The sequence below is a fragment of the Urocampus carinirostris genome, chromosome 6 (genome assembly GCF_059441175.1).
Source record: "Urocampus carinirostris isolate Australia breed hairy pipefish chromosome 6, RoL_Ucar_1.0, whole genome shotgun sequence".
In the NCBI taxonomy this organism is placed as follows: Eukaryota; Metazoa; Chordata; class Actinopteri; order Syngnathiformes; family Syngnathidae; genus Urocampus; species Urocampus carinirostris.
In genome coordinates, this window is record NC_142354.1 from 34169836 (window position 1) to 34184176 (window position 14341).

Consider the following 14341-nt stretch of genomic DNA (forward strand, 5'->3'; position numbering starts at 1 on the left):
TAGTATAATTTCTTTCATGTCTTTCAGAATACTGGTTTAATTTTATTTTTTCTTTTAGTTTTTTCTTTCTTTTTTCCCCTCAGTTTTATTTTATTATTATTAAAAAAACAAAGTGTTGCTCAGCCAGCATGGCAGTGCAATGGTTAGCGCGTGTGTGGCACAGTTCTGAGGTCATGGGACCAAACCTTCCTGTGTGGAGTTTACATGTTCTCCCTGTGCCTGCGTGGGTTTCCTCCGGGCACTCCGGTTTCCTCCCACATTCCAAAAACATGCATGTCAGTTTAATTGGCAGGTCCAAATTGTCCCTAGGTGTGAATGAGCGAGTGAGTTGTTTGTCTCTGTGTGCCCTGCGACCTGCTGGCAACTTATATTTCTCCTACTCAGTTTGTCTGTACATGATAGATCGCAGGATACATCATTAAACAACATTAAAGTTGGGGATCACAGAGTGTAATAGTAAACCTACGGTAATTAGCTCCAACTCCTTAGTACCACAAACAAAATAAATAAAGTAACAAAGCAGCATATAGTAAGTACTACTTATGTGGAATATGCAAGTTCGTTATTTAATAGCACTATAAATAAATAAACGTGAAAAGGAAGAAATATGTTTTATTTACCGTTGCTGTTACATGACTTGAGCTGGTGCAGTGAAATAGTGGGTGGATGCAGTGAGGGGTGGAGATGGCAGATTAAAATTAGAACTGATTTCATAACTTCTCTTTTTAAGGAAAGTCATGCCCTGACAATAGTTATTTGGTTTAATCGCCTCCTTGTATTTAATAATATACACGATTGCCGATTGGTTATGCCCATCAAACATAATGAGGGTGGCTTCTTTGTATTTATTGAAAATTGTGAGCTATGTTTCCTTGGTTATCATGCTTTTGTTTCTCCGCTTAGCATCACTGCAATTCTTGGGACCCATAGCGGAAAAATGCAGTACAAAAAAAATGCAATTTTGCAATGAAAATTTAAAAATTCTTGATGAAGCACACGAGATTCTGAACTACATGATGAAAGAAAAATGCATTGTGGGAGAGAGTTTCGTCAATAGCATGTTCATGGTGCAGTGGGAAAATCAATGGCGAACAAACATTTTGTATGACGTTGACCAATAGCAAATAGGTATCATAGTAACTCGTCATATGCAAAAAAAAATGTAAAGGTTGAGTTTTAGGTTTTTGAACACAAAAAGTAATTTATTGTAATATAGTAGGAACAATGATGTAAATAGGAAGTGAAAAAAAATCCAATTTCAAACAAAGTAAAATCGTATCCCAGTGGTCTTACTTAACAATAAATGTAATTTGTTTCAGAACAGGAAATGAACATGTAACAGTGAAAAGTTTAAATGGTGTACCATGTACTCAAATTTTATATAACGTTGAGTTGTTTAAAGGTTACAGTACAACTTTAGTTCATCCTGCTATTTTACTTGAAATACAATAAACCTTTTAAAAGGATTTTTATTGCCTTTGACTAACCACTAAAGAACATGAAAACGATTAGTATCCAATGTCCAGAAAACTGCAGCACTTCACTTTTCGCAGCTTTTTCAGGCATTGTATCCAAACAACAGCAATCTGGAACACAATATTGCAGTACGCAACCCTTCCCTTCTTAGTCTGACAAACCACCCACATTAACTTCAATTTACATCCATTTGGCCGTCCAAGCAAGCAGTAAACTACTCCCCGGGAAGAGAAACACAAACGCATATGCTTTCATTCAAAGGACTCTCTGCTGGGCTGCGAGCAAGCATTACCAATTGTCTGTTTGCAGACTGTTAAATGGCCGTGCAATAATGTTGGAATATATCCCTGGTTATAGTTTGCAAGCTACGTAATAAACCTTCTAATTGCACGCCATTAATGCCAGAATGTATGCATTGTGAATAATGAAGAGCTTAATCTATATGTTTTGATACAGCAGAGGTTAAAGGTAAGAAACAGCACAATCAACAACACTTAAGCTAATTGCAAAACGCCTTTGTTGATTAGTCAGCAGCGGTACAACATGGGCTGGTTATATCAATCTTTGACAAAAACCTAAAAAATTGCCACTTGGTCAAGAATATTACACATTTTATACATTTCATGAGTAACAAGAGTATGAGTATGGATGTTGAGAGTGTGATTGAACCGACTGTGTTGTATGGTGCAGAGACTTGGAGCCTGATTGAAGATTTGAGAAAGAAATTTAATGTTTTCGAGATTAAGTGTTTGAGGAGTGACAAGATTGGATAGAGTGAGAAATGAAATTGTGAGAGACAAAACTGGAGTATTAGTGGAACTGAGCAAGCGTGTGGATGAGAAAGTACTTGGTTGGTTTGGACACATGGAGAGGATGGATGAGTAGCGAATGCTGAAGAGGATGTACAGAGCAGAAGTAAATGGAAGGAGATCGGGAGGAAGGTTGCGATTGACGTGGATGGATGGTGTTATGAGTGCTCTGCAGGAAAAAGGTCTAGATATAATAGAAGTTAAAGCTCTTGTTGGTGATAGAAATGAGTGGAGAGGTGTTGTGAAAGGATGGTGGGACGCGTTCTAAGGGATGGGCAGGGCACCTGTATGATGCGGTAGGGGTAAACCAGTGAAAGCTGCCGGCCTGTTGAACAGAAGAGTGTGTTGTGTCACCCTGACCCGAGTGACATGGCCTCTTTCTGGTGTCCCTGTTTATCTGGAGGGACAAAAGCATGACCAACTTAAAAAGCAGAGGGTGAAAAGCAGTTCAGCTTCTCTGTAGTCGTACAGTGGGGGATTATTTAGTGGTCGCTTTATCTCGAAGGATGTAATCGTGGCTCACAGCGTCCCCACGGATTGCATGGCCTTTAGAGAAAACACATAAAAATGCTTCTTTTTATGGCAGATGATGTAACAGAGAAATACATGGAATTTTCGTAGACTGTATATAGCACACGGTTAAATAATTCCTCAGAGGATGGGTGGATGTCAGCACAATTTCCCTATTTAATTGGAAGTATTAGGTTGGGGATTTGGGAGCTTTACACTAACCATGTGAAAGACGGAAGTCATTTTCTTTTAACAGTATTTCTCACAATACTCCGATGTCATTATGATAATCACTTGCGAGTTTAGTGCCAATTTAAATATAATGTGTGTGTTTTATATGTTACATATTTTACATCACAGTTTTTTGTCAACTGAATTGATGTCATAAGGTTTGTCTGCATGAATTTGATGCAATAGTTATAAAACGATGACAGTAATAATAATAATAATGACATTGATAAAATCATATTAATTGGAAATAACAATACTAATAATATGTGCTACATTTTTTATGAGGGATCATTTAACCATATTACCATTTTTATATTTATTTTAAACAAATGTACTATGTCCTTTTTAGTTTCTTCAAACAAAACGAAACAATTTTGTGTGGATTTCCAAACATCACGATTTCCTTCAAAACAAGGCATGTTTTTAGGTAGTTGATTGTGCCACCAATACAAACAGTAGCAGAAAGATCGAACCCTGCCTTGAATTGTGTTGTTAGAGTGCACAATATTGGAATTTCTTGAAAAAAACGCTGACTCAGCAATGGCATAATTTGATTACCAATATATTTTTCATACACATTTTTTATTCATTCCATTTCTTAGCATGACATTAATAACAACTGCATCATATACAGTACATGTGTTATCATATCCTACATATGCTTTTATATATATATATATATATATATATATATATATATATATATATATATATATATATATATATATATATATATATATATATATATATATATATATATCAGAGCATTTCAACGGTTCAAACCACTTGACATCAGGAGTAAGAAGGGAATAGAACCATTATGTAAAAATCTAGGTGTATGTGAATTTGCACTAAGAACACTCTAATTTTGTATTCCTCACATGAAAAAAATATGTAAACATCTCTGACACAGATCTTGATCCTACTTTATATGATTTAAAAAAAATCATATACAACACATATTTTTCATAAATATGCTTCGAAGATTAATATATCACGCATTTCTTTGGGTATTATATGTTTAAGAGTCGCAGGCCAAATCATTGCAGGTCTTAAATGTTTTAAATCTTGAAGGTCTTTTTTTTCTTCAATTCCCCTTTTGTAGGGTACGGTTATGTTTGTTATTAGGATTTTGAATATGTCTTTCCTGCAAGAAAAAAAATGTAATAGGATTAGGCAGTTAAAAGCTGCGTTAGCCTACTCCCTTAGAGTACATGTTAATGTATTGTATCATTGTAATGTGCCGCTGTTTTTGTGAAAATATTTTGTTGTTTCCTTCTGATAAATTGTGGTTGATGTTGTTTTTTGTGCTTAGCCCCAAACAATCAAACAAACAATTCTAGTCTTTCCACATTAGCTCACCAATTCCATTGACGTGACTTAATGAACTCACTGGATTTGATTTCAGCCTGTACAACTAACAGACAAAACTGTTCTGTCATATTCGTACCAGTTCCTGGCATCCTCCAGGGGCGACGGCGAGAGGGTGCAGTCCGAGCTCTCCCAGCTCCAGTCGGAGAATGAACGCTCCAAGGCAGAGGTGAAGGAGGTGCTGCAAGCCTTGGAGGAGCTGGCGCTCAACTACGACCAGAGGAGTCTTGAGGTGGAAGAGAAGAGTGTACAGAACAAACTGCTGGCCGAGGAACTGGCCAAGAAAATGGTGGGTGGATACTTGGCGCTTGCCCTGCAGTGAGTGAGAATAAATGAATTGAAGGTTACACCCACACAGGCTAAGAGAGTGTTGCACACGGGATCAATGACTGTAATTGATTGCCAATGATGGAGTAATTGAGACAAAATTGAAGTTAAATCAAGCTAAGCTAATTAATTTTTTATATGACTGAAATTGGCATTGAAACAGGAGAATCAGTCAGATTAGGCCTCTCAGATGTTAAATAGAGAACTTGAGGTTTACTTATTGGTTTCTTTGACCTGTCCTTGCTTGGCGTATTACTACCTAAAAGCACTCTTGCCCACTTTATCCAGTTTGAACCATTTAAGACCTTGCATTGGCCCAGTGGTGAGGATCACTCTTTCGGATAACAACTTCCCCTTTTAATGTCAAAAGGTTGGCATGTATCAATACATCCATCCATTATCTGCACTGCTTATCCTCAGTAGGGTCGCGGGGGTGCTGGAGCCCATCCCACCTATCTTCGGGCAGTGGGCACCCTTATCTGGTTGCCAGACAGTTGCAGGGCACACAGAGACCGACAACTCCATCCTTTAAAACCTAGGGACAATTTGGACTTGCCACTTAGCCTGACATGCGTGTGGGAGGAAACCGGATTGCTTGAGGGAAACCCACGCAAGCACAACATGCAAACTCCACTCAGGAAGGTTCAATCTCAGAACTGTGCTGCGGACACGCTAACCACTCAGCTGCAATGCTGCTGTATCAATACAATTGTGAGTAATTTCTGTAAGATTTAGAAAAGACTACAAACAAAACAGATTTTTAAGCAGATCACAATGGAGGAAAAAGAACAAAATTTCCATGTACTGTTAAAGGTGTTTTTCAAAATTATTATTCTTTATGTTGTATTCTCCCACTGTGTCCAAACAACATATCACAAAAAGCCTTTTTATTTTTCTTAAAACTGTGTCCACCCTTAAATTGGCTGTCAGTCTGTTTTGCAGCAAAGCAAAGATGAAAACTGCTGCAACTCCTTCATCTTGCCGAAGTTTTGTTTGCAAAAGTTGCAGTTCGAGCTTTATTTGACTTTTCCATCACTTATCTCTTAAGAAGCCGCCAAACGCAATTATGAACTATACCCAGCCGTCACTAGCGCAGTCTTTTTTTAGCCTCTATTTTCATTTAATGAGCAATTAATGGTGGCTGTTTTCTTATTAGCGCCTAAATAGTGCACTCGTGAAAATAACAGCTCACAACGGTATGGCTCGCTATATTTTGAAGACAGTCTGTCCTGACGGACCCATGATTCACACCGACTATACTAACACTCCTTCGTGCTTCTTTGATAGATTCTGTAAAGGACCTCCCTCTCACAAAATTGATGATAAAAAGTCGGTCCCTACATTTATATGCATTAAAGGTGACATTCACACTGCCTATAATTGAACACCGCAATACTATTCACACATTTCAGGTCGCGACGGACACAATAATTTAGTCTCTCACCTATAAATCTCACCGCTAAGCTTACTTCAGCTCTCTTCTACCAGCTGTTTATAGCGTTTCCAAACAAGGGTCAGGGTCTCTATCATAAAATAGCAGTGTATAATGTACAAAATAATAATAATGTAATTCATGTAGCACCTGGGCAGCACGGCGGCGCAGTGGTTAGCGCGTGTGCGGCACAGTTCTAAGGTCATGATATCGAACCTCCTGTGGGGAGTTTGCATGTTCTCCCCATGCTTGCGTGGCTTTCCTCCGGGGACTCCGGTTTCCTCCCACATTCCAAAAACATGCATGTCAGGTTAATTGTCTGGTCCAAATTGTCCCTAGGTGTGAATGAGCGAGCGAATTGTCTGTCCCTTTGTGCCCTGCAACTGGCTGGCAACCAGTTCAGGGTGTCCCCTGCCCACTGCCCAAGGATAGCTGGGATGGGCCCTAGCACCCCCGCGACCCTACTGAGGATAAGCGGTGCAGAAAATGGATAGATGGATGGATGTAGCACCTCCTCTGACTCACAAAAGCACCAAAGCATCCATAGACCTATCTCTACAACCATTAGCGACATTGGAAAAGAATATTTTAAAACCTAGGTGGAATTTGTGATTCCAAACGCTGTTCCCAAGTCTGAATGATAAGGTCAAAGTCAAAAAACTCGTTTTATCTTGCAAGGCATTGCGACCCCAATTTTTTTGAAATATTGCGGTTGTTCTAGCAAGGGAACAGTGATTGTCTTACCCTTTAGCATACTAATAATTAAACAAACGGAAACAGATAACACAAAATGTTGAAAGGGTAAGAAAATGTAACAAAATAAATAAAACTATTCTATTTTCATCTTTTTGGGAGTTGGTTTGGTTGGCGTTCGGACTCTACTTGAGGCAGGCCTTTTCTTACCTTCACCATTTTCATGCTACACTAAGATATAAAAACAAAAAATAAACCCGCAGGAACGATCATTCAAAAGCACCCCCCACCCCAATTCCTCTGACCTAGTGTGTTCTGCTCCAAACAGCTCTGCTAAAAGTCAGATAAAAGCTGACTTCCTCAAATGATGCCAGCCACCTTTTATTATATGACTCTCACACTTAATTATTAACCGTGTTATCTGAATGATAGCTCTATAATTTCATCTCGTCTCATCTCATTAGCCGTACCGCTTATCCTCATTAGGGTCGCGGGGGGGCTGGAGCCCATACCAGCCATCTCCGGGCAGTGGGCAGGGTACACCCTGAACTGGTTGCCAGCCAATCGCAGGGCACACAGGGACAGACAACTCATTCGCTCATTCACACCTATGGACAATTTGGACCGGCCAATTCACCTGAAATGCATGTTTTTCGGAATGTGGGAGGAAACTGGAGTGCCCGGAGGAAACCCACGCAAGCACGGGGAGAACATACAAACTCCGCACAGGAAGTCTGGAGCTGGATTTGAACCCACGACAGGTTACCATGACATGAACTGTGCCGCACAAGCGCTAACCACTGCGCCGCCGTGCTGCCCGCTCTATAATTTATTAATTGATAAATAGATAAGTGATCAAAATTATCTTCCAATAAGGCAACCAAATTGTATAAGTAAAGAGGATTGTTCCAATTGTTTTACTCCTTTTTTCCAATTGGACATGTGAAGATCTAAATTCTCTCTCGTTATTTTTCTTTCATCTTTCTAATGCCTCCATTACAATCCTATGCTGATTGCTAATTTCGCAAAGTAGTTAAGTATTCATTAGCTTTTTCTCTAAAATGGAAGTTAGCTGACTGCGCTGCTGTTTAAATGTGATATTTTATAAGTGGCTACCAGGTGCCTCAGCGGGGAGAAACTTTGAAATATCTTGTCTTTTTCTCAATTAATTGCACCAAATGTCTCAATCTTTTTTTTTGTTGCAGTTTTACCATCCCTGTTTACAGGTTGGAAGAAAACATTGCAAGGAATAATTGGCAAAAAATAGGTCAACAAAACCTAGGGGTGAACATCCACAAAAATGTGGCCTCTCGCTGACCTTGCCCGAACAACGACTGAAAAAAATATCTTACTGCGAGATAACGAGAGAAACATGGATAATAATGGCTGACATGAATTGACATAGAGGTTGACAAGACCGAAAATACACAAACACTAAAATCTTACTCAGGGGTTAGCAACAGTTGCCTCTGTTTTGGCGCTCCCTAATGGCTCCCTGGCTTTTTGAAAAAAATGTTTGATTATGGAAAATGATATGGTTTCTGCAGGAGAAACAACTTGACAAAAACATACTTAGCGTTTTCCGATTAATATAGTAAATTGTAAATACAATGAATGTTACCTCTAATTTCTCATGTGTCCGGGCAAAGACACAAGCTCCCAGGCGCACTGAGAACCATTGTGAGCAACATCAAGTGTGCACGTTGTGGCCATACAACACTATCACACTTCAAACCTTTAGAGCAGGGTGTCAAACTCATTTGAGCTGGGGGCCACATGCTAGAAAAAAAAAAACTCACGGGGCCAGACTAATAGGCAAAAAGAGAAAAAGAGACCAGGAAAAGATAGAGATAAAAAGAGAGAGCGAACAAGAGAGACAGAGTAAAATAGAGAAGGTAAGACAGAAAGGGGGAGAAAAAGTGAGAGAAATAGAGAGAGCACAATAGAAAGAGGGGAGGGAAAGAGACAGAAAAAGAAAGAAAAATACATAAAAAGAGAAATAAAGTGAGAAATAGAGTTAGAAAGATCAGAAGAATGTGAGAAAGGAAAAAGACAAAGAGAGGAAAAGAGTGAGTATGAAAAGACAGAGATAAAAAGGGAGTGAGAAAGACAGAGAAAAGTCCAAAAAAATGGAAAGAGTAATAGAGACAAATGAGAGAGAAAAATCAAAAAAGGGACAGAAAGAGAGAGAGAGAGGGTGAGAAAGAACAAAGATATAGAAAAAAGGAAGAGAAAGAGAAAGACAGAGAGATGGTGGAAAAGAAAGAGAAAAAATGAGAGAGAGAGAGAGAAAGAGAGAGAGAGAGAGAGAGAGAGAGAGAGAGAGAGAGAGAGAGAGAGAGAGAGAGAGAGAGAGACCCTGCCTGTCTCGTTCTGTCCGGTATCATGCGCCAGTATCCGGTTCTGATCCCATCTGTCCGATCCTGTCCGGTATCTTACTCGTGTATCCAGTATCTGGTATCGATTCCATTTGTCCTGCCCTGTCCGGTATCTTGCTCTTGTATCCAGTATCCGTTATCAATCCCGTCTGTCCCGTCCTGTCCGATATCTTGCTCAATGATCCTGTATCCGGTATTGATCCCATCCTGTCCGGTATCTTACTCGTGTATCAATCCTTTCCGGTATCTTGCTCCAGCATCCGGTTTCGATCTTGTCTGCCTCTGGCTTCATGTTTTTCCGCGCCTGACTTCTCTGTCTCACTTCTCCCGCCCAGCGATTGCCGAATCACTGGCGTTTATGCTCACGCGCATGACCTCCCCATTCCCGTAAAATAAAGATTGCTTGAAAACGTTACGCGTCTGGGTCCACCGTCTGTTTGGGTTCTGACATAACCGGGGGCAACCAAACCAATAGAACATAAAAAATAAATATTAATATTGAACATCTTTCAATTTCCAAATATATGCCACATTTTCCAGTATCTATAAATAAAAAGATAGAAGACAAATTAAAACTCAGACCAAATATACAGTTTTTTTCCTCAGCATTTGCCCCTTCAGACTTTTGGCGGCTGCAATATTAATGTGTCTGTCATGGTTATCTCCACCTGCCGCTGTTCGCCGCATCTTGTTCTCACGGGATGTCTTCTGGCGCGGTAGACTTTGCCATCATTCATTGTCACCGCCGCTCTGCTGCCCCTGCCACCCGCACCAAAGGCCCAATCATGCGCCTCATTCATCATCCTCCTAATCCTGCATCACCCTCCATTAATATCCCTTTTTTCATACAATAGTCTCATTTTCAGTTAATTAACACCCTGCTGAATTTGTCTTCATGTTGCGGTGATGGGCGGGTAATCTGAAAGAAATAACCAAAATGGAGATGAATTGGACGGAGTTGGAAAACCTTTCCTCAAATGGATGTTGATGATGGCTGGAGATGTAAAAAATGACCAAATAGCGTTCAAAATATATTAATGCTGCTGTAATTGATACTCGGCTCTAGATTTAAAAGGGGTAGAATGGCGTCGACGAGGCATAACATATCTTACTCCCTCGAGCCTCCTTCGTCACGTGTTTTGTTGTTGGGTCAAATCGTTTGTTTATTCCCACGTAATTTTCATCCCGGGAGTATTGTTTTCGCAGCCTGCATATTTCATCAAGTACATGAAATTGGAGCAAGGCTGTTAGGCCTGCAAACACTCATTTGCATATTTCACCATGATCATTAAGATTAATATATAATGAAGTATTACTAGATGTATCAAATATTCTTTTACATAGCAAATATCAGTGTCGTACCGATCACCTCGCATGTTCTAGGCAGGACACACACTGTTGTTTTATCACCCCAAATTTCACAAGAATTCTAACAACAATAATTAAAGTGACCAAAGCATCACATTTCACTTGTCATTATTTTGCCCAGCCTTTTTAAAGTTTTTGTTCACCCGTAGCAGCAAGGTAGCTGACGATTCGGTATGTAATTAATCAAAATCAATGCTAATATCTCAATTTGAAACCCCAATGTGTAATATTCAACCACTGTGTTGTCTGGTACGAGCGAGGGCCAGTGATACGCGGCACAGCGTGGCAGCAGGATGCCAGACAATCATGGTGCCAAATTTAGTGGTGTCAAGGATATACACATTTCTCAACCTATGATTTTTTTTATATAAAAATTAAAATTGGTGTTGGTTCATGTCCATCCATTATCTGCACCGCTTATCCTCAGAAGGGTCGCGGGGGTGCTGGAGCCCATCCGAACTATCTTCAAGCAGTGGGCAGGGGACACCCTGAACTGGTTTCCAGCCAGTCGCAGGGCACACAGGGACAGACAACTCGCCCATTCACACCTAGGGACAATTTGGACTGGCCAATTAACCTGACATGCATGTTTTTGGAATGTGGGAGGAAACTGGAGTGCCCGGAGGTAACCCACGCAAGCACGGGGAGAACATGCAAACTCCACACAGGAAGGTTTAATCTCATGACCTCAGAACTGTGCCGCACAGACGCTAACCACTGTTCCGCCGTGCTGCCATTGGTTCATGTATTTTTTGCTTATTATTGAAATCAATCTCCACATTTTTTTATTTTACTGGAAGATTTTTTTTTGTACCACTTGGAGGCAGTACATATTACAAATCGTCCCTTTAAAAGTATTTTTTTAAAATGTATGTTCATAGGATCTTTCTTAGCACGTCCATCCTGCGCTGATATTGCATGTTCTCCCCATGCTTGCATGGGTTTCCTCCGGGCACTCTGGTTTCCACCCACATTTCAAAAACACACATGTCAGGGTAATTGGCCGGTCCAAGTGGTGTGCCCGGAGGAAACCCACGCAGGCATAGGGAGAACATGCAAACACCACACCGGGAGGCTGTGGTAGATGGACTTGAACCCTGAACCTCCGCACTGTGGGGCTTTTTGGAACTTTAGGTTGGCGTTTGGACTGAATTTAAAGCAGGTCTTTGTTTATGTTTACTGTTTTCTTGTTCTTAAAATGCAGATAAACACAATGGATTTTTTATAAAGGCCCTTTGAACTCAGTAGGGGCATTGTTAACTCAATAGAACAAATATTCCACGTTTAACTTTTAAAGATACCTGAAATGATGCACCTTTAAACTGTAGTAACAGCATGATTGGATTCTGTTTTCACTGAAGGCTCAGATTTTCATTGATTTCAATCAGAAGATATGATATGGTGACAGGAACCATCCATTTATAATGTGGCAGGGCTTGTCCTGTCTACTATTCAAGTGTGATTCATAGTTTTGCTCCATTGAAATGTCCGAAAATATTTCACAGGCATTATGTAAAGCAGTAAAATATTCCCTCTCTGTTGAGATTAAAGATTCAAATGTGATTTTATCGTCTCAATATTTGCTGTCGCTGCCACGTGGCCTAAGAGTTATTGAAAGGATTAAATCACTCAAAACAGACCATAATTATAAATTGCAATATTGTAGCAGACTGATCATTATGGTCTTTTAAATGCACATGGCGTATCAGTCTTTTGTGTTACTCCTTGTTTTTAGTTTTTTATGATACATTTTGATTACCCCAATCATTTTTGGGGAGCATTAACGGCTTACCAGAAATGTGGGTAGTCCGTGCTGTTGCCCATGTTTCCCTCATCATATGAGCTCTTCTGGTAAAAGTACCGGCCAGCCAAACCACTCTCATAAGCTCCTATATTGTATTCTCGGTCTATTGATTTTCTATTCAGCAGTCGTAAACTTTAGCATTTGCCATTTCTAAGAAGTGTTTGCGCTTATTTGAATAGGTTGTCTATGAAATGTGTGGTGCATGGTTTATGGGGACTAACACAATCATCGCTATTGAATATGTGTTTCCCTGAGGGTACTTAATGACAGATCCAGAAGCTACATACATGGGATGAACTACAATTCATGTGAAAATCCCTCAAAGGGACAGTGTTTATTATTTAGCACGCTCTGGTTTACTTAAAATACAATATTGATTTGAATAATAAGCAAAATACAATTTTAAAAACAGTATTATCTAATGAGAGCTGACATAATTGTCTGACATCTTGTTGTAACAAATAACCAGAGACCTCAAAAAGGCAAAAATCGAGAAATAAAATGATGCGCTTTGCTAACTTTGAGTCTTCATGGTGCCCTGCGATTGGCTGGCAACCAGTTCAGGGTATCCCCTGCCCACTGCCCAATGACTGCTGGGATGGGCTCCAGCACCCCTGCGACCCTACTGAGGATAAGTGGTGTAGCTAATGAGATGAGATGAGTCTTCATAGTTTGTATTTTTTCTTGTGCTTTTTGGCCACCGTTTTCAATTGCGATAGCTAGTGGTCAACTAATATCCAATGTCCCTTTAAAGTCTGTCAATGATTTCAAAAATTTGTTTGAAATCAAGTTGGTTAGTTTTTTTCGATAACCTATCTTTAATGGGCAGAAAATTGGACAGATGTCGGTGAGGTTTTTTTTTACGTACACAAATATTTCATTCCATTCATTATTTTTTTTTCTTTATGGATCTTTTAACTTCTGAAAATTCCAAATTAGAATTTGATTTATCAGAAAATAATGTCACAGCAGTCTCGTGTTTATTTACCCCCAAAACTAAGGGTGGGTGTATCGACCCAAATATGGATATTATTGATATTGAGCGAGTGCTTGGATTGGATCGAGAGTATTTTCTTGGGATCAATACTGTCTTCTCATTTTAACTAGCATTATAATAATGTTGTTTTGGGGTTGTATGATTATACATACATTATAACTTTCAAATTTGATCTAATTGTGTTTGCACTTATTTACACTGCTGACTTGTTTTCAAAAAGATACGCAATGGGAGGTAGTTTAGTTATCTTGTTAACATTTTATGCAGTACTTTTTTTGTTACATTTATGATTTTTTTGGTCTGATTCTCTTGTCTTTGGCTCTGAATCAGTTGTTTAGAATATGTATTTTATTTTATATACTGTAAAAGGTTTTTATATTGTATTGTTTACACCAGGGGTCTCCAAGGTGGGCACCAGGTAGCCTCCTAGGAATGCCTGAGTAGTCCATGGACAGGTTCTGAAAAAAGCTCACCAGTGATGGGTCATTGCGATTTTCTAGGAAATTGGATTTCTAACTGCCATGATGTTTTTTATTTAAACGAGGCCATTTTACTGTACTTCTAATAGACAAAATGGTTATAACACATTAACAACATATTAGTAACATGATTAGGTGTTTTTTTTTTTGTAAAAATTAATTTACCTGTACCCTTTCGTGCAAATCAGTAACAAAAAATAGCTCTCAAGTAGCTTCTGAAAGGTTGGTGTCCTCTAGTTTACACTATTTGCTATTTCTGAATTTATTTTCAAAATAAATTGCAATGAAAGGCGTTGTTCTTGTCATGTTAACATTGTTATATTTGTATTTTCATTACATTGCTGCTTTTTTTGGATTGACTTTCTAGACTTTTTTCCTGCAATTGTATTTTAGTCATTTCTTATACTGCTAAAGTTTGAATTGTAATTATTCAATAAAAGTTAAAACATTTTAGAGCCTAAAATAA

At 39.2% G+C, this 14341-nt stretch overlaps 1 protein-coding gene across 2 annotated transcripts in view; it reads left to right on the forward strand.

The window, feature by feature from the left end:
• Positions 1–14341, forward strand: part of kif5ab (kinesin family member 5A, b) — a 128910-nt gene that overhangs the window by 66139 nt on the left and 48430 nt on the right. For both annotated transcript variants that reach the window (XM_088338826.1, XM_088338827.1), the window contains one exon: positions 4480–4686. In XM_088338826.1, the coding sequence (XP_088194952.1) occupies positions 4480–4686 (207 nt within the window). The remainder of the gene's footprint in view (positions 1–4479; positions 4687–14341) is intronic.